The sequence below is a fragment of the Columba livia genome, chromosome 1 (genome assembly GCF_036013475.1).
Source record: "Columba livia isolate bColLiv1 breed racing homer chromosome 1, bColLiv1.pat.W.v2, whole genome shotgun sequence".
Lineage (NCBI taxonomy): Eukaryota > Metazoa > Chordata > Aves > Columbiformes > Columbidae > Columba > Columba livia.
In genome coordinates this window covers 61,834,426-61,854,425 of record NC_088602.1, presented here as the reverse complement: position 1 = coordinate 61,854,425, position 20,000 = coordinate 61,834,426, and the positions used below count along the sequence as shown (strand labels likewise).

At 37.7% G+C, this 20,000-nt stretch overlaps 1 protein-coding gene across 3 annotated transcripts in view; it reads right to left on the bottom strand.

Moving 5' to 3' along the window:
* Positions 1-20,000, bottom strand: part of MYO16 (myosin XVI) — a 385,805-nt gene that overhangs the window by 96,164 nt on the left and 269,641 nt on the right. For all 3 annotated transcript variants that reach the window (XM_065058425.1, XM_021296623.2, XM_005509047.4), the window contains exons 21-23: positions 16,064-16,136; positions 7,213-7,365; positions 6,402-6,602 (exon numbers count right to left, since the gene is read on the bottom strand). In XM_065058425.1, the coding sequence (XP_064914497.1) occupies positions 6,402-6,602; positions 7,213-7,365; positions 16,064-16,136 (427 nt within the window). The remainder of the gene's footprint in view (positions 1-6,401; positions 6,603-7,212; positions 7,366-16,063; positions 16,137-20,000) is intronic.

Here is a 20,000-nt window from a genome sequence, read left to right as displayed (position 1 = left end):
CTGTGATAGAAATAATCGCATATTGAAACCAGCAAGATAAAATAGGATGGGGGATGGGGAGAAATGTTCTATTTTTTTTTTCTCCTGTAAGTAGAAGTCCAAAATCAAGTCTATTTGAAGAAAGAAAGAAAAAGGAAAGACAAAAAAAAAAAAACCACAACTATCTCATCTGTGTGGAAAAGTGAATATTTATCAAGTAACCTTTATAGGCTTCGGTATAGCTTAGACTAGACTGATTTGATTGTTATGTCTGGGGATTCAGCCCCAGGAAAAAATAGAGAAAATGAAAGCATCCTTATTGATTAATCCATCTCCTTTTGTCTTTTGATTTAGAGGTTCAGTTTCAGAGTCTGCCTAGGATATAGAAGGCATTTCAGAGAAGACTGCCTTGCTGAAGGTGAGCTGACAGCTGAGAGGCATTTTTGAAGTGCCCATAGCTGAGAAATGCAACAGACATTGATCTGCACTTAAAGGACATTATGTGCACTGGTTTATAGAGCAAAGAAGTTGGTCTTTAGGTCTGATCTGTATATTATAGTACTGCAAGTTAAAACAGTGGCAAGAGAAAGTGACAAGGGGCTCACCTGATTTGTAAATTCAAGTATAAATTTAAACTGCAGAAAACTTAAATTATGGCAACACATTGTTCAGATTACATGAACAATGGGCAAATAGCTCATTATCTTGAACAGCAGTGTGTTAAATACCACTATTAGCTAAAACTGTGTCTCTTGGCATTGTGCTAGGACAGTATACTTCTGATTTACTTATTGACATGTTAATTCTTCCATAAATTTAAAAAGAAGAACTTTGAGTCCTCGAGAAAGTTTGGTGATGGAATATTATTTTTCAAAAGACATGACTATAAGTAATGCTACAGTTCAGAGATATAATTCACGTGAAGCTCTTTGTTATGTGAGAGCCTGCAGTGTAAATATTAATGTTATCAATAAAAGTACTTAGAAATTCAGTATTACACATTCTTAGTATAGTTTCAGCTGATGGTGGGATGCATTGATCAACTGCACCCATAAAAACGTTCTTTTCCTCAAGGCGAGCACTCAGCACAGAGTCAGCGTCCTCTCCTCTCCTCTCCTCTCCTCTCCTCTCCTCTCCTCTCCTCTCCTCTCCTCTCCTCTCCTCTCCTCTCCTCTCCTCTCCTCTCCTCTCTCCTCTCTCCTCTCTCCTCTCTCCTCTCTCCTCTCTCCTCTCTCCTCTCTCCTCTCTCCTCTCTCCTCTCTCCTCTCTCCTCTCCCGATGCTGCCAGGCACCGTCTCGGTGAGAAGCAGCTGAGAACACCCACGTGCATGTCAAGCATCAGAAACAAAGCAACATCCCGGATGAGCAGAATTTTTCCAGAAGAGACTGTCAGAATTCAGGGAAATATGTTAAACAACCTTCAGATAAAGCCTTCCACTAGGAATATTTTTTTCTTTTTAGTAATACAAAACCTAAATCATTTTTTTTTTTTCTACCTTCTGCCTGAACAGAACAGATAAGCTTTTTGTCTTACAGCACTCAGACACGAAGACATTAAAGAGCTCTTAGAAGAGACTCATAATGTGTCAAGGCATTGTAGAATTCCGTTCAGCTGCAAAATTAAAACTGGGAGATAAAGTAAAATACTCGATATGATCAAGTACTAATGTTCACAGTGGCCTTTGCGGAGCATGTGTTCATATAGTTAACAACTGTATCATATTGCCCATGCACAAAAAGACAGATTTAGTGTCATGCAGGCATAATAGTAAAATTCAAGATAAAGGAATAAAAAGGTTTATTTTTATTTTTTTAATTTATTTCGCAGGATCATTCTGTCACTTTTGCGTAATACAGTGTTCTCTCTCAGTTTCCACTGGAAAATCTCACTCCGTGTTGATTTCTTCTATGTTCAGAGGCTTACCTATGCATATTGTTTTACTCTTTTATTCTGTTCTCTTCATTCCAAAACAGTAAAGAAAGTGTAAAAAAAAAAAAAAAAAAAAAAAAAAGTCTCTCAAAATGGTATCATACATATAGATTTTCTTAAAGGATTTTTTTCACCAGAAATTCAAGTATAGATTCCAAATTCTTTAGTATTTTTTCCCTTACATATTACTCTGACCCTCTTCCTCCCATATGCCTTCTCAGGCTCATTTTGAGCTCATGATTTGTTTTTTCATTTCCAACACATTATCTCTTCTCTTTTCTCTCAGTACTGACTTTTCTGAAATGGTTTAAGGCTCCTTAGGATTGGAACAACAATATGGTTTGTGTAGTCCTAAGGAAAGCTACTGGGCAAAAAAACATAAGGGAAGGGGCAATACCTAACAATGAATGACTACCATCAATCAAACACACTTGATATTGAAAGAAACAATTTTTCTGTTACTATCCTCACACAAAACGTTAAGAGTCTTTAAAACTGCATGGACAGATCTGTATCAGCCATAACTCTCTCATCGCATAAAGCTAGAGATATCAGTTTTGTTCACAAAAGGCTGTTTGTCGATCTCAAATATATAGAAGAGGTCTCTTCAGTGAGGCAGTATTTTTAATAGCTGCATTTTCAGTATAACTGCACTTATGAGTTGCTAAAATAGCTACTCTAAGTGTCTGAGTAAAGATATGAACCCAATTCTTCCTGGGCTTTGAGCTACACACATAAACTACTGATGAAAAGGAGCCCAAATTACAAGGGTCCATATGAGATTCATACCAGGGCCAACATAGAATATTAGGGTGTTTTTGTTCTAGATGACTTGGAGTAGCAGCTGTTTCACATTGGCTGTGACCTACATTGCACTTACTACTTTTTGTAACCTAGAGAAATCAGGTTGTCTGCCTGTTGTCTGCCTTTGCCTTCTGTTTGGCACAGACCAGCATTCAGTGTGACTTCCTCCACAAAGCCCAGCACAGACACATCACTGGAATATAAAAGATTAAGCCTAGAAGTAAAAAATTTCATGTTCAATTACCTGTCACATTTTCCTGATAATGCTTTTTCTACCCTCCAGTTATACTCATGTAAATAAGGAGAAGATTTACCAAGTTAAAGGAGTTACAATCAGGGAAAAAATGCGGTAAGTGACAGTAAAATCAAGCCTCCTTATTTTAAATTCGGGAATCTCTGAAGGTAATGACACAGAGAAAGATTGCTTTATACTTCACTTACTTTAGACTCATGTAATTGATATCAGACTGTAAAAGCAGGTCTCAAAATCTGCCAAACTATACTGTTACTTTATATATGAAATTCTTATTTTTGAGTGCCAATAAAACCTGGTATATTTAAAAGCCTGATCCTTTGACAATTTCCATAAAGTGTAAATCACAAATGACTTCTATATAAAGCTACTAAATGTAGTAAGTACTAGCACAATATAAAGAACAGCATCAGCAGTTTTAAAATCCCAGATTTTATTACTTAACTTATTCATGTATTAAGACATCCTAGTTGGAGAGTAAACTCAATGTATATAATTTTTAGTACAGTAAATGTAAATACCTATCATGAATCACTGGAAATTTATATCTCTGATAGTGAGATAACAATTCCATGAGATATCAAAAATGCAGGTGTCTTTAAGGATTTTGCTCAGTCACAACTAATGGGAGAGGAGAGTTAAGCACTTGTACAGGAACTTTTCTGTTTTGGCAGGGACGAGCATTTTACTGCCATAAGGATGCAAAGAACAACCTGGCTGTCTGGAATATTTCCTTGGCCAATGTAAATCAACAGATCTCCATTGACTTCAAAAGAATGTATGAATTTGCATTTCTTGGAGAGCTGTCTATTTGTTACTACTTTTAGATTAAATGTCATTACTATTAATAGGAAAAGATCAAATCAAGGGTCTGTGTTACCAAAAAAATAAAAAACTAAACAACCATGCAAGGATAAAACACACATTAATGAAAAGTGTACTCCTTACTACTCACAGATTAACTTTCAGAAATGGGCACCTGAAACTTTGTTCTTAACAAATGTTCCTACTGAGTGTTTCTTCAGACAATGAGACACATATTTTTTTCATTTGGAAGAAATTTTTGTATTGTTCTGGTTGTGATTTTAATGCAGCTGCCTTGCTGCTGCTGTCACGTCAGTTTTTTGATATGTGGAACCTTTTAAAGCTATTGTGATAAATTTGTATAACCACAGTAGAACTCCATGAAAAAAATATTTGCCTAACAAATATAGAACAGATTTATAAACTAATTTATACATCTGCAGTCCATGGTTAGCTTTAACTTTATCATTTTAAGTGCTAATAATTTTCACAAAATCTTTGTGGTGCTGTTATCTAACCACTTCATTCTCACATTCCTACTGAAAAGTCCCAATAGTGGAGGTACTCAAACCACTTAACTTTGGCAAATAATTTGCGTTTGGATAGAAGGCCTTATGATGAAAGAAGAGCCTCCAGGGAGTTATTCAGAGTATTTAGGTTAGGAATTTAAGCACTGCCCAAATAGTCTTAATCCTTTCCATAATGATCACATTTCTGTCATCGGGCAAGAACAAATTTGCCTGCATCAGAACACTACTCATCACTTCCATCGGCTTCATTTCCAAATGAGGAGCCACAAAATAGCCCTTTCCCCTTTTATATTGCTGTAAAGGATCCTTATCTGGTTAAAGAAGCCGAAGTGTGCACATTCCAACCTCTCATCCGTCCTGGAGAGCTCAGGGCATATAATGTTACCTTGAGATATGACAGAGCCAGCAAGTCTTTTTTTGGTGACTTGGAGACAAGCCTTGAACATTCCTCATAACAGCACCCACTACCAGTAAGCGGACTGACTGGGTGTTGAACAACTTAAATCTGTTCCACCTAAAACATTCATCATAGCAGATGTTGTGTTATTCAGCACCTTTAGCAGAATGGATTAGAATTATTTTTCTGGTGTTCTTACCCTGGAAAGCACATAAAACTCCCTTCTGAACCTAAACTGATTTTTTTTTAGCAGCATACCACATACCCCCCCACACCGCATTTGCCACTCAGAAAATCATGTGAGAGAAAGATGCTCTACTTACCTCTCACAATTAGCAGCAGCAAAGATATTACATCTGTTTTAGAATGGTTATACGATTTCTAATTAAAAGACTTTATCATAGCTGCCCAATTTCTTGTTTGTTGAAATTATCTCTTCTGTCTGTTGCTTAGGTAAAGAGAGTCTAGGTGTCAGTCATCTGGTTATACTGAAGCACCTGCTCTTTACGTGTGTCTTCCATGGAGGACTGCAAATTGATTAGACAAGTATCACGTGCTGCCACTAAATTCTGAAAAAAAACAGGTTCTGCCTGACAACAGGTTTTACTAAGATCTCAGGTTTAAAGTGACCTATTGCCTAAATCATCAACTAATAACACAGTTATGTTCATATACAACACAGTGTATATGATCCTGATGTGGTGGTTCTGAGGCAGAGTACCTAAACAGTTTCTAAATGTTCTATGCACAAAGCTGTTACTGGACTCCATTAGTGGATGGATGGCTCATGGGATCATCTGCATAAGACTTGGAAAATGTGAAAGGACACCGAACAAGTTGTTCAGATGTAAAGACAGATTCCTGTAGCTTTCAGTCTATGTACTCACCCGATTTCAGTGGAAATTTTGGAAAAGTGGTAACTAAGAGCCCCCATTGTATTGTGCCTGTACAATCTGCGTTCATTAGCTCATTTCGAATACCATGCTTTGGACAGACAGAAGTGGGAGCATGTTAGATAATCACAGAGGGGCCATTCTGTCAGATTACCTAAAAAAAATTATTATCCCTTTAGACAACTACCTATTTTGCTTGCGTTGGGCTGTGAGTGGTTGTGGAGACAACATGAACACGAGGGAGTATTGGAAAGGAAAGGGTAAGAGGTCTGTTTTACTGAATTGATTACACTTTTCCCATGGACACTGCAGGAGGGGAAACGCAAAACATTAATCCTGTTTTACAGCCATATTTAGAGACACTTACCATGTTTTGGGATTTTGAAGAAAAAAAAGAAAAAAAAAATATTATGCTGGTATGCACGGTATCTACGTATATGGCACAGGATCTACAGGCAACCTATATTGTTCTGGAATAACATTTGAAAGCAAAGTGAGAGTCAACTAAAATGGCAGTAAACATTTATGCTGAGGTATCTGAATCACCCCCTTCTTCAGTAAGTGCTTACAATGAAGATACAATTTAGGAGACGGAATTAGGTAGCCTGAATCCTGCACAATATAATACAAATTATTTTGTATACTATTTTATATACTAGATATTGCACTGAGATTCTAAGTTGTCCTCTGAAAATTCACCACTAGAAAGTGAATTGTTATTTATAGCCAGGAGCTGGAGAAGCCATGCAGAATTTTATTCTGTTTACTCTTTTTCATTAACTGTGAGTAACCAATCATTCAGACAACTTACCCTCCCAGCATAATGCATAACAGTGAAGGTGGAGCCCTGATCCTTTGGGGCAAGGTTACCATTTCCATCCTTTGTGGAGGAATATACTGTATTTGTGTCCAATGTATCCAGGTAAGACTGAATGCGTTTTGACAGACTGTGTTCCACGGACCAAATAGACTGGCTTTCTTCATCCAGCATTGACAAAAAGCCTGATGGTTTCTGAAATGAAAAATAGATTTTTCTCATTTTATACAGGAGAAATAGAATTTCATTTTTTGCTTGTAGATTAACACAGCTTGTGGTTTAGTAAACAGAAACATGTATCACCTAAAAGGAAAGGAAAAGTTGGTTAAAATATTCTGCTAAGCCCCTCAGGCTATGCGCATCAGATAATTCTGCAAGAAACATCGAGAATCATATTTCAGTTGCCAAAAATGGTAACTGTTGATGATCTTTTAGGAAATGGATTGAGCTACTTCCTTCATAGAAGTTATACTCCAGAAACCAACTTCAGGCATGAAAGGAATTGGCAGGCTTACATCAGAGACTTGTCAGTCCTACAGCTGCATTAAGGACATGGCATGACACACAGATGCTACACGTGAATTAGTACGGGCAAGGAGTTTCTGTGATATCTTGTTCAACCCTGGACTTTTACAAATCTCTGATAGCCCTTGAGCTATGGGGGCAGTTATGACAGCTCTCTCTGTGGTCTCTTTGCAACCATAACTTTCTCTACAGACTCATAAATCAGGCAAAAGTTTGTATTAGTCTAATATGCAGAGTCTGTGTATAAATATATGTGGTGTAAAATGGACATGAAAACTACCTGAAAGAAAAAATCCAAGGCTGCAGTGTGGTTAGTGGGAGAATACACCGTTTCCATGGTAACTCCTTCTTGTACACATTCTGCTTGCTCTTGTAGGAAAAGCACTTCATTGATGTACTGGTGTATCTTCTCGTTGGTCATGTTGACACACAGCTATTGTAAAACGAAGAAAAAATGAGTATTAGAAGTTTACTGGAAAATTCATCAATGTGGATTTTACTGCTTGATTGATATTGAATTTGATGAAATGTCAATCCACAATATCTTATCTCTCAGCAGACCATAGATATGCGAGACCCCAGGGAAATTTGCATTTTAAGAGCTATTAGTATTAAATTGGGAATAAACAGTTTTCTGCCTGTACATTTCATTGTGAATTCCACATAAGAATTATCAAATACCAGCACTATCGAATGTAGTGCAAATTTACACTAATTCTATTGATTGAAGTGGGATAACTCTATGTATAAATCCATACACTTAATATTCTTCTGCAGTTTACATTCAGGAAGACTGCACAGAGGCAATGTGCCTTTAGAAAAAACAACTACATATTTGGTTAGGATCCTGACTCTGTAGTTACTTCAACGTTGACAAAGAAATTCCAGCTCTGCTTCCACATATAATGTCACGGAAGCCTAAAGAAGTCTCTGAAGAACTCATTGTGTTTTGTCCAAAAGTATGTCATATAAACAACTAGAGACATTTTACTGGATGCTTCTCTCCATTTTATTGATATTCTAAGTGAAGATTGGCAAGAAAATGGTCTTCAATAGCAAAGTTCAAAGCTTGGAGAGATAAATAATATAAAACCCTCTCAAATATTTCCTTTGATTGCCTTATAAGAGGTGTAGTGCCACTTTTGAAAAATAAATAGTTCAACAGGAATTTGAGTTTCAATTAAAAACAAGTGGGAGTTGTACCAGCTTATTTTGAGACCTTTCATATTTTATTCAGACACACAATCTGCAAAAAAGTAAATATTTAATAACTTTGTGGAATAAATGTTTTAACTGCTTTATTTCTATTAAAGTGGAAATTTTAGTGGAAAATTCTAAAATTTCTTCCAATGCTAGACTAACTATCACTAAGAAATTAAGAAAACAGAAAATCCTAAAAGGGTGGAAGAACCCTTTATATGAGGAATGATGCAAGTAATGCTCGCATGCAAGTCTCTTCTCAGACTAAAGTAGCCACATATTTGTTTTGGCCACAAACTGTATCTTCTATGAATAAAGAGTATAAAAGCAATTCTACCAGCAAATCATATTAAAAAAATGAAATATTTAAATCGATCCTAAAAGTGCATGGCTTAACAATCAGATGAGGAAAAAGAACCCAAGAAATGTGTAATAGCTGCCTGAATTTTCCATTAACACCTCATGCTGGTAGAGTCAACTTGTGCGTGCTATACAACGAAATAGACCAGTGTGAATAACAGTAGGAAGAAATAAAACAAAAACCTCATTTTATAACCAAATGTCTGCTATTAACTGTCTTTACCAATGCGCGATAGTAGAGAGAAGACAGCCTTGAACAAAACCACTGTTTTTTAAAACTGGGTTTTCTAGAGATTAAGATTGTTATCTCATTTTATTAGCAATGAAAGTATACAATTGACTTACACTATCTACTTATTTTATGGAAAAAGACAGTTGTTTTGACTTTGTGGCAGGCAAAATATGCTTTATTGAGCACTTTTCAAATTCAAATTCTTATTACAAACTTAGTAATATAAGCAAATACTGACAGAGTGGCAGACTTGCCACAATGACAGTAAGGTTCTGCAAAGCAGAGCAGAAAGCAAGCTGAAGCGCTTATCTTAATACAAAGTGCAAGCTGCTCCAAAGCTGCTTTCTCTAGCAGTGGCTGTGAGTAACAGCTCTGTGGAACGAGAACCAGGAGACCAGCCAGGGACTGCTGAAAAGCAAGACATTCTGATCATATCTTTCTCCATTTCTATGTTTTATACAACCTGCTGGGAAAAGTTAATAAAATGACTGTTTCAAATTAAAAGCTCGGCACAGGTTGACATAACAATTAGAAGAGCTGAAACGTAGGAATCAGATGAAAATGAACTAAACTAGCTTTGCTAACCCAACTTCTTTTGCTCCATGTCATCTGAGGTATTGTACAAAACAATGACATATTTTCTGTCCAAAGATATGAAAAATTCAGAAAACTATGTTTTTAAAACATGCATTTAATTGCACTCATAAAAATTAGATAGAAATATAGCAGCAATAAAATACAATGAAATTTTAACCTAAAATAAATCTTGTGGGAATACGTTTAAGCATTGTATATTTGCTTTACCTTACAGCATCACTCAACATTATGTATGGTACTTTTTGTCACTAAACATTGTTAAACTGGGTTTTGCATGCCTCTCAAAGGCTCCATTGTATGTCTCTTCTGTAAGAAATCCTCTATCTTCCTTTCTAATCCTAAACTCACTATCACGTCTCAGTGAAAACATACATATCATCTTTTTGCCCAAGTCTTCATTAAAAAGTACTTATTGAACTTGCAGAATCATCCAAATTGTAGAATTAGGAAAAGAATATAGTGGACTTTCATAAAAGCAATAAGTATTCATCACATTAGACAGGGTTAGCTTGGTTTCTCCTCTGTCACTACATTTGACGAGTTAGTATTATCAAGTGTACTGTAAAATCAAATTTAGGTAGAATACCAAAATTGTACTGTACTCTGAAGACAAAAAAAGCACCTAGGACTTCTGGAATTTTTCTGCTCTTCACTTTCTAGAAATAACTATCTGAAAATGCATAGGCAAAAAAAGGGAATTTGTGAAAAGAAAATTTGGTGACTGTCAATCAGTGAGGGAATGATGCATGGAAACACCCTTTGGAAAGCTCATTTACATCCTTTGGTCATGCAGAAGAATTAGCTCTCTCAAGGGATGGGTATTCAGAGCATGGAGTAGAGCTGTCGTATCAACACATCTATCAAGCCACATGATACGGGCCAAGATGATGAAGCTACTATGCCAAGTTTGATTTGCAAGGATGTGCTCTGGCATTTCTCAAAAATGTAATTCTAAGATAGTGGAAGGCAAAATCATCTTCTATTTGCTGAGGTTGTACTCAGAAAATATTATTAAACCTAAGGCTGATAATCACTTATTTCTCAGAAGCATGTAAGTACTGTAGGATTAAGAAAGAGTGATGCTGTGGAAAAGTAAGATATCAGTTAAAAAATGTCCTTGTGCAGCATTTTAGCTATCAATCACAAACTGAATCTAGCTGGGAACCTCAAATTTTGATAAATTATTTTAGTTTTGGTCAAAAAGTGTCTACCATAAAAGAATAAAGAAAAAAATAAACACTTTCATGTCAGGTACATGATAAGCCAATTTTAAAACTGGAGAGAAGACCAAAGAGACTGAGACGGAACAGGGATACACCATGACAAAAGCCATACAGCATGTAAGATCCACAGGAACCTCATCAAGGAACAAATTAAAACACAGCATCACCAGGCCCCTCAGGGAGGGAGCAGGATCTTCCAGCCCCACTCAGCTTTGCCAGGGATCCCCCCTCATGGGCCTGCTCCCAGGTGACAACATAACAGTGCCAGGTTCCATCTCCAGCTTCTCCTGACAGGATCCCAGCTTGCTGCTTGCCATGTCAGAGCTGCTGATGGGCGCCGTTTCAGGCCCTGTCTCTGCCCATCGTACTCAAGCCCTGTGGGATGGTGTTCATCAGGGAGGGCATGGCTGGCCCTGGGGTCCTCCTGGTGCCCGGCTCCCTGATGCCGAAGATCAGCTGGTTCTCGCTGCTCCACAACAAGGATGTTAAAACCTTCCTGTGTATGAATACTAGGAAAACTCTAACTTTAGAATACGTTATTTTCCCCTGTTAAAGGCTGAATTAAGATAGTAAAGCACTGTCTCTCATCCTACGAGGGATAAGGAGTGCCCCAGCACTGGGAGCTGCAGTGGAAGGTTCTGCATTCAAGTACCTATGTAGTATCAGAGCCCATGGTGCATCAGGAGCCAACTGTTCCACAGGCAATGACAGAAGCGAGCAGGACCATTCACCTATGCCAGGGATGTCAAACTCATTTTCACCTGGGGCCACATCGGCCTTGAGGTTCCCTTCAAAGGGCTGAACGTATACTCCTAAAATTACATTCGGCCCTTCGAAAGCAACTGCCAGGGTGATGTGGCACCCGGTGAAAATGAATTTGACACACCTGATCTATGCTCTGGACAGGCAAAACCAAAGAAGGCTGATTTCTTTTGCATAAAATAAAATAAAATAAAATAAAATAAAATAAAATAAAATAAAATAAAATATTGGAATGCCCCTTCGGACTGCCTGAATGCAGACACTGGTGTGTGTGACCTCCCTGTCTGCTATCACTGAAGCTGCAATGACTGAGGAAAGTTGTCATATAACTTTTATCTATTCATATCCATGCATCCACAAAACAGACAACATGAGCTTACATTTGGATAGCTAGAAATGGACTCATGGCTGAGGCAATGTAATTTTATAAAAAAAATTCTGTAATGGCTGTTTTGGCTAGGAAAGGTCACATGACAAAATTAAATGAAGTCTCAGCAGCATTAACTGAAGAAAACATGCTGAGGAGTGAAAACCTACCGTAGCTAAGCATAAATGTAGGTGAAAATTCCTGTGAACATAGCTGGGTTGTATGAGCTTTTCTGGCTCGCCATAGTGACTCTAGAGTGTTCTGTGCTCTCAGAGCCAGCTGGCTCCCATTGTGAAAGAGGTGCTGCACAGAGCTGCCACAGAAGACATCACTCTCACAGCGCTCCACTGCATCCCATGGATAATGACACACATACTTTATTGGGTATAGAGTTGAATGGGGGTGAAGAGACACTTGACTGCTTCTGTAATCTGTGGTGCTAATTCCAATAAATCACTTATATTTCCTATAAAGAGGAGGATATATATATATATATATGTATATATATATATATATACTTTCTTCTGCAAAACTTAAAAGGTCTTCAGGGCAAAATGTTATGCAAGAGCTAAACATGTTATCTAGCAACAGCTATATATTTTTTCAGTTTATCACTTAAATCAGATGTCAGAGAGAAAAGACTACTGGAGTGCATTTTATTTATCTGCATTATTGCACTTTATGATGTTTGCACAACTACAGACCTCCATTTCTGTAGAAAGACCTGACTTTCTGCAGGAGGAAGAAAAGCTACTCTTGCAACTCTAAGGTCTGGTTCTTCTGCTACAATACAGTTTTCTTAGAAACAACTAGGGGAAAATTATACAGGCAACTTTATCAGCCTTCCCTCCTGCCTATTGCCTGTTATGTTCATTTGCTGTGAGTTCTTTCCGTTTGTGTTGCAGGCCCTTCTGGTCAAAGAAGATACTACCCATAAAGACATAAAGAAGACAGCAGCATTTCTTGACTGCATTATTTGGAGTTGTGGTGTGAAGGAACTATGAATATGAACTGACCTAGTCTTCAACTTTACCAGAAGTAGACATTTTCTACTTTAAAAGAAGCGCAGATTAAACCGTAAACAAATATAGTGCCTTTCAAACAGAGGTACCTAAGAAAACATTGAAAACTAGCACTCAAAACTGCCATTTCTATTTTTGCTAGAGCACTCATATTTCCCTGAAACGAACACAAAATGAAGGCCATTTCTGCACAGAACAGCCCAGACAAATCTGTGCTTTCTTCTGCCCACGTTCCAGCATGGCTGTATACAAAGCTGCTCTGGCACAGCAGGTATGCAGATGCTCTAGGAAAATACTGTTCCCAAGCTAATGATCACTGCTAGGAAGTGACTGTAAATTGTAATTGACATGAGCTAAAAGTGTGCTGTAGTCATTTACCAGGTCAGCTGATGAGCAGTAACTCACTGAGTCCTGGTATTTCAGAAGCTTTCAGTCTTTATTCAGCAATGACTCCCTCAGACTGTGACTTCCAAAACCACTGTCCCCTGTCTTTCAGCTTTTAAGTTTCATACCAAAAATCACAACTCCACTCGCTATTGCTTAATCCATAGACTTATTTACTGGTATTTTAGAATTACATGTCCAATTTTTGCTATTATAAATATAATGTATCACACATGCTCTATAAAAGAAAGGCTTACCAATGCTCATTAAGAATAAGGAAAACTCAACACATAATACAGTTTTTAACTTCTGACATTGCCTTCTTTGTGACCATCTATAAACATTTTCTTCTTACTAACTGCCAGTCATATCGTTTTGCCTGCAGAGTTACCAGATTCTTGGTGTAAACATAACTAACCTTAGTTTTCTAGCTGACATCTATTGTCCTTTTCATTGTTCATGAACTGTTCCCAGATCAATTCTTTGTTTGTCTTTAACATTTCAATACTCTAATGTCTTGTCATTCCAATATACTCAATGGAGTGAACCAGTTATTCCAACTGGTTTATCCAGCTCTTTCTTTCCGAATCATCTTCAAATGCAGTCTATTAAAATGACATGTGATTTAGTATCATATTGTTCTCTTAATTATGATATTAAACTATCAACTGACCTGATTTGAAGCCTCAGAGAGATTCACACAGCTGCTTGGAATGCCCCCAGACTTGGGCAATCAAGAGGTTTTAATCTTTCTTGAAAACAGTTCTAATTTTTTTTTCCAAGAAAGTGGGCAAACGTACATCACAAATAATGCCTTATCTTACAGTAATTTGAAACAAAAGGTTCATTTTCTCCTTCTATAACATCATTGTCTAATATATTAATCTAAATGTGATGAAAAAGTAATTTTTATGGCTCCTCCACTATTTGGCTGTAACACTTAATGTTAAGGTTCTGCAGTCTCAGGCCTTGAAACTGGGAATGTTTGCAGCCATGGTGCAGTGTTTTGCATGAGGGCCCTATCTGGGCTAACAAGCCTGTTTATCACCAGGGCTAATGAGCCCAGGCAGAACACTGAGCTGCGAGACAGCTTGAGCTTTTGCGTGCAGGCTCTTTTGGGTATGGCTGCATGATGACATTGTGCATGTGGAAGTAACAAACTTTTTCTTCATTGATGAAGCAACGTATTCACTTCAGGAATCAGACACGTTAATCACATTAAACCGTTCATATAAAAATGAAATCTGTAATCCCCTAACCCGTATTTTGTCTTTTCAGGAATGGAGTTTGGTAGTTTCTGAGGTAATGACTCAGAGTATTACTCAATATTACTCAACAAAATGCTTTCAGTCAAGGTGGAGGGATAGTGTCTCTTGAAATATATTTATTTAGAAAAAATAAAATAAAAATGCAAAGTTGACTTCAAAATTATCACACTTGCTATGCAGAAATCATAACATAATTACTTATTTTTTCTTTGTCTTGTATTTTATCTTCAAACATCTTCTGCAGTCACTAAGCAGAAAATTACTTACCCCAGAAATTGGAATTCATGGTATTTCGTTATGTCACTTGTAGAACTTACATGAGTTTAATGAAAAAAAAACCAACAGAAAACAGAATCAAGGGAAAATAACCTATAAGTCCCAAGATGCACCCCTCTCTTTTGAGATGAATATAAAATCAATAGAACACTTTATTCTTATTTATCAACAGGTTTTATGTTTGGGGTTGTTTGTTTGTGGTTTTTTTTATTTTTTTTGCATAGATTCAGTCTGTTAAAATGTTTATTATTATTATTATTATTATTATTATTATTATTATTATTATTATTATTATTATTATTATTATTATTATTATTATTATTATTATTATTTGACATCTTCCCCCAAAGCAGACATTCACACTGGGTAAATGACTGGGAATATTAGCACACATCAAGAGTGCTTAATCCAGGAAACACTCAAGGAACTGTAACAGCAAAACTGGAATATGTTTTATTTCATTCTTATGTTCTCTTTCAAAGGTAGAGGTAAGCCCATGCTGTTTGTGCTTTCAAACACTTGGAAATTGGGTAGTGATGCTACACAAACTAAACTAATATGGCTCTGTGACTTCTTTTTCACTCAAAGGAGAAAATTGAGGTATAAAACAATGGACTGACTGGGATGAAGGGGAAAATTCTGATTTTAAACAATAATGGGACCTTTGTTGTTGCTAACACCATGTCTATTCTTTTCTATGCTTTGATTTTTTTCTACTGCATTACAGAATGAATGAACAACTGAACAATAACTTAAACATCTCTTTCAGTGTGTTGTGTAGAGTTGCTAAGGCATTCTAAAATACGTAACTCACAAGAGCTTTGGTATTCAGAGCATAATATTGAAGGTGGGCAAACAGTTCCATAATTTAAAAAATATATTTGATACATAAATGTATTTTTAAGCATTCGGTGAGCTAAATTTTAATTTATTTTCCATGGATGTAATTCAATTTTTTAAAATGTCACATGATGTAAAGTCACACAAAGGTGAATCTGCTTGTAATGGCACTTCACATAATGTAACATTTTCACTCTATTTTTTCTCCAAGGCATCTGAAGACCTTTTGATCTTTCTTCCAATTCAGTATATTGTCCTCTTATTCATTGTCCTAGTTGAAGTATCATTTCCACAAGCGTGAAAACAGACAACACTAAACATTTTCCTCAGGCTGTCTTTCAGTGCTGATGCTATCCCCCTTACAAATCATTGTGGTAGATGTTTACTAGATTCTTTTGAAATTACGAATAACTTTACAAGACCCAGGTTTTAATTCACATCCCTCCAGCCAAAATAGGAAAAAATATTTTAAGAGTAAATTTTTGCCTCCATGTATGTTTATATGCTGATCAAAACACTCATTTTTGCTAAAACTCAAAACATTAATGGAAGAGTTAACATTAGCAATTAGAGTAAATTCAGCAAAACATAGCCACCTACCTGTTCAAAAGTATTCTTCTGAAATTCTTCAAATCCAAAAATATCCAGTACTCCAATTTCAAATACCTGGTCACTAGGGAAAAAAGATATTACAGATACTAAGAATTCAAGCAAGTGAATCATATATCTGTTGTTCCTGACAAAAGTATTTCTGTTCTACAACAAAAGCAGGCTGTATGTCAAACACAGTATGAAACACACATGCAGACCATGTATACGAAAGAATAGAAGTTCTACTCATCAACCTATTACATTGAACATAAATAAAATAGCATGGCTCAAGATTGTTTCAGCAGCCACTTTGAAAACTAAATTTGAAAGAGAAGGAGAACATCTTAGCTTATTTGAAGTCCAGTTTTTAAAGGTGTAGGTACCTGTTCACTCAGATGAGGGATAGCTGTTTAGAGGAAGTTTCAAAATCACCTGGTTGCACTCAGTTACCCCTTCCAGCTTACACTTCTTTGACAGCAAGAACTGCTCCTACTAAACGTACTTCAAGGGAAACCTGCTAAGCCAAAGTCCTCTCTGTGGCAGCATCAAGTAGAGGCTGCAAGCTCAGGCTGTACAAGAGGTTACATATCTTAGGGGAAAGAATGGTCAGGTTTTGGGCATGAAGAAGACGGACATTTCTTCTCTGTGTATATAAAAGAACACTTGTTGGCACGGCATCTAATTTGTCATGTGCCACTGCTTGTATTCAAGGAAGGGCTTTTATTTTGGCCCAGTGGAAGGATTAGGGCAGGGCAGTCACCTGTGATTCGGAGGGGAGACATGGGAAAAGGACAGGGATGATGTTATTCTGTACTTGGGACTAAGTCGTGGTAAACTTTGTCTGACGAAGAAACTAAGTTTGCTATGGGGAGCAAAATGAATGTTTTGGGATATCCTGTTGCCTGCTTTGGAAGTATTTCAGAACTGTATATGAAAGTGCTGGGCTCACTGAGGCTGGGGTTCTTTATTTTTGTCACTGTACTATCAGACAGAGAACATAAAAAGAGGGTTACAGTAAAAACTTGGTTACAGTTTGCCTGTGTGAATGCAGTGGGACTTTCTCCAGAGTGCAATGATCTGCCAGCAGGACGAAAGGCTTTGCACTATAGCCAATGGACTTCTGGAACAGGAAAAATCAGCAAAGAAAAATCACTCAGCTTCCTGAGAAAGGAGATGGACACTTTCTAAAGCAGATGAGTTTTCTTTTCTTTTTGCTAATATAATTTGTAAATGTATGTGGTTATATGCATAGAAATAATATTGCAGACTGATGTTTCTGAAATCTACTTTTTCTTCCACATTTTCCTTCCATGTTCCATGTTTCTTCTATATCTAAATCTGTCTATACTTGGATATAGACGTAAAGGAGAAAAAGGTGATCCACTGTTGAAGTACTTTACTATCGTTCTATTACAGTAATTGTAAACACTACCATTAAATTAGCTGAGGATCTAGCCCTGAAAATAAATTCCCATATAACAAAGCAAAAAAGTAAAATAATTTTAAAAATGAGTGCTAAAATCAAGCTAGGAAAACCAACCCTCTGGGACAAGCAGAGCTTCCTTCAGAAATCAAATCCAAGAAGTCTGCATTTCTAAGCCATACCAGTTACCATACCAATTACTGATGGTCACAAGATATGCATAGATGTCAGACATAGAAAGTTGAGTAATAAATCTAGTCTAGAATGACTTTGTTCAGCAGGAGAGGTTATCGTGAGGTCGATTAGCCTCCAAGGGAATTTCTACAAGAAGCATAAGGATATATCATCACCTTCATGTCTAGCAATGAGTGCAATTCAAATTGTATTTTAAAATGCAAGCCTCATTCTCAAGTGTTCCTGACTTGTTATGGGTGTACATTCCTTGTCACAATGTGTTTTCCACAAAACCAGTCCATTTCTAGAAAGAAGAATTAGACATTTTGAAAACAAACTACCTCAGACTAATATTGAAAAGCCAGAACTACCAAGTTATTTAAATAAGTTTTGGAAAAAAAGTAATTTGGAATTTCAGAATACTTGATAAGTTTTCATTCTTATTTGATTATATTGTCATCTATCTATAACTTTCCTTATAAAGAGGCAAAACTTGAACTGCTATTTAATATTGCACAACAGCTGGAATATTACATATTTCACCTTTATTAACAGCTACTTAGCATGGATAGAATAGCTTATCCCTTCTCTGTCTGATTCAATGAATAGATTAGAGGCTGTATTGCTTACATCCCAGTTGAGTGCCATGACTGTTATTTTGTCAAACTAGTCTCTCTTAATTTTCTCAAGGAATACATAAACATTTGCATAAGGAAGAGACCTAAATGAACTAACTTAATGAATTATTACAAATCAGGTAAAAGAGGAATCTGGCCCTACTTTCTAAAACTCCAGGTGAAAGCTTTAGCAGTCAGCCTATTGACTACCTCAAATAACATTCCTTATCAAAACTGTTATATTTCCAAGAAATATCTTGATTTTCTGGAGATGCATTTGTTGACAGGAAAACATGTCATCCTGAGGTTTTCTTTGTGAACTCCACCTGATAATCTTGGCTCTGTATTATTAGAAGATGCAGACACTACATGAAAAGAGATGGAGGTTTTACATAATTAATATCTTGCCTATAGGGCAAGTATAACAGAACAAGGCTCTGTATCCTCTACAAAAGTGACACTTATTAATTACTACATTGTGGCATTTATTTGTAAAATCTCACCAACCGTTATAGTAATTTTCTGTATTAAATTATGGTCCAGATTTTGAAAATTAAATACCAACACAAAGCAGAACATCAGCATTAAAAGTATTGTTTTTATATGTGGCTACAAATTTTCCTTCCTTCCTTCCTTCCTTCCTTCCTTCCTTCCTTCCTGCCTTCCTTCCTGCCTTCCTTCCTGCCTTCCTTCCTGCCTTCCTTCCTTCCTGCCTTCCTTCCTGCCTTCCTTCCTTCCTGCCTTCCTTCCTTCCTGCCTTCCTTCCTTCCTGCCTTCCTTCCTCCCTGCCTTCCTTCCTTCCTTCCTTCCTGCCTTCCTTCCTTCCTTCCTTCCTGCCTTCCTTCCTTCCTTCCTTCCTGCCTTCCTTCCTTCCTGCCTTCCTGCCTTCCTTCCTTCCTGCCTTCCTTCCTTCCTTCCTTCCTTCCTGCCTTCCTTCCTTCCTTCCTGACTTCCTTCCTTCCTGCCTTCCTTCCTGCCTTCCTTCCTTCCTGCCTTCCTTCCTTCCTTCCTGCCTTCCTTCCTTCCTTCCTCCCTTCCTTCCTTCCTGCCTTCCTTCCTTCCTTCCTGCCTTCCTTCCTTCCTGCCTTCCTTCCTGCCTTCCTTCCTTCCTGCCTTCCTTCCTTCCTGCCTTCCTTCCTGCCTGCCTTCCTTCCTTCCTTCCTGCCTTCCTTCCTTCCTGCCTTCCTTCCTTCCTGCCTTCCTTCCTGCCTTCCTTCCTTCCTGCCTTCCTTCCTGCCTTCCTTCCTTCCTGCCTTCCTTCCTTCCTTCCTGCCTTCCTTCCTGCCTTCCTTCCTTCCTTCCTTCCTTCCTGCCTGCCTTCCTTCCTTCCTGCCTTCCTGCCTTCCTTCCTTCCTTCCTGCCTTCCTGCCTTCCTTCCTTCCTGCCTTCCTTCCTTCCTTCCTGCCTTCCTTCCTTCCTGCCTTCCTTCCTGCCTTCCTGCCTTCCTTCCTTCCTGCCTTCCTGCCTTCCTTCCTGCCTTCCTTCCTGCCTTCCTTCCTTCCTTCCTTCCTTCCTGCCTTCCTTCCTTCCTTCCTGCCTTCCTTCCTTCCTGCCTTCCTTCCTTCCTGCCTTCCTGCCTTCCTTCCTTCCTTCCTTCCTGCCTTCCTTCCTTCCTTCCTGCCTTCCTTCCTTCCTGCCTTCCTTCCTTCCTGCCTTCCTTCCTTCCTGCCTTCCTTCCTTCCTTCCTGCCTTCCTTCCTTCCTGCCTTCCTTCCTGCCTTCCTTCCTTCCTG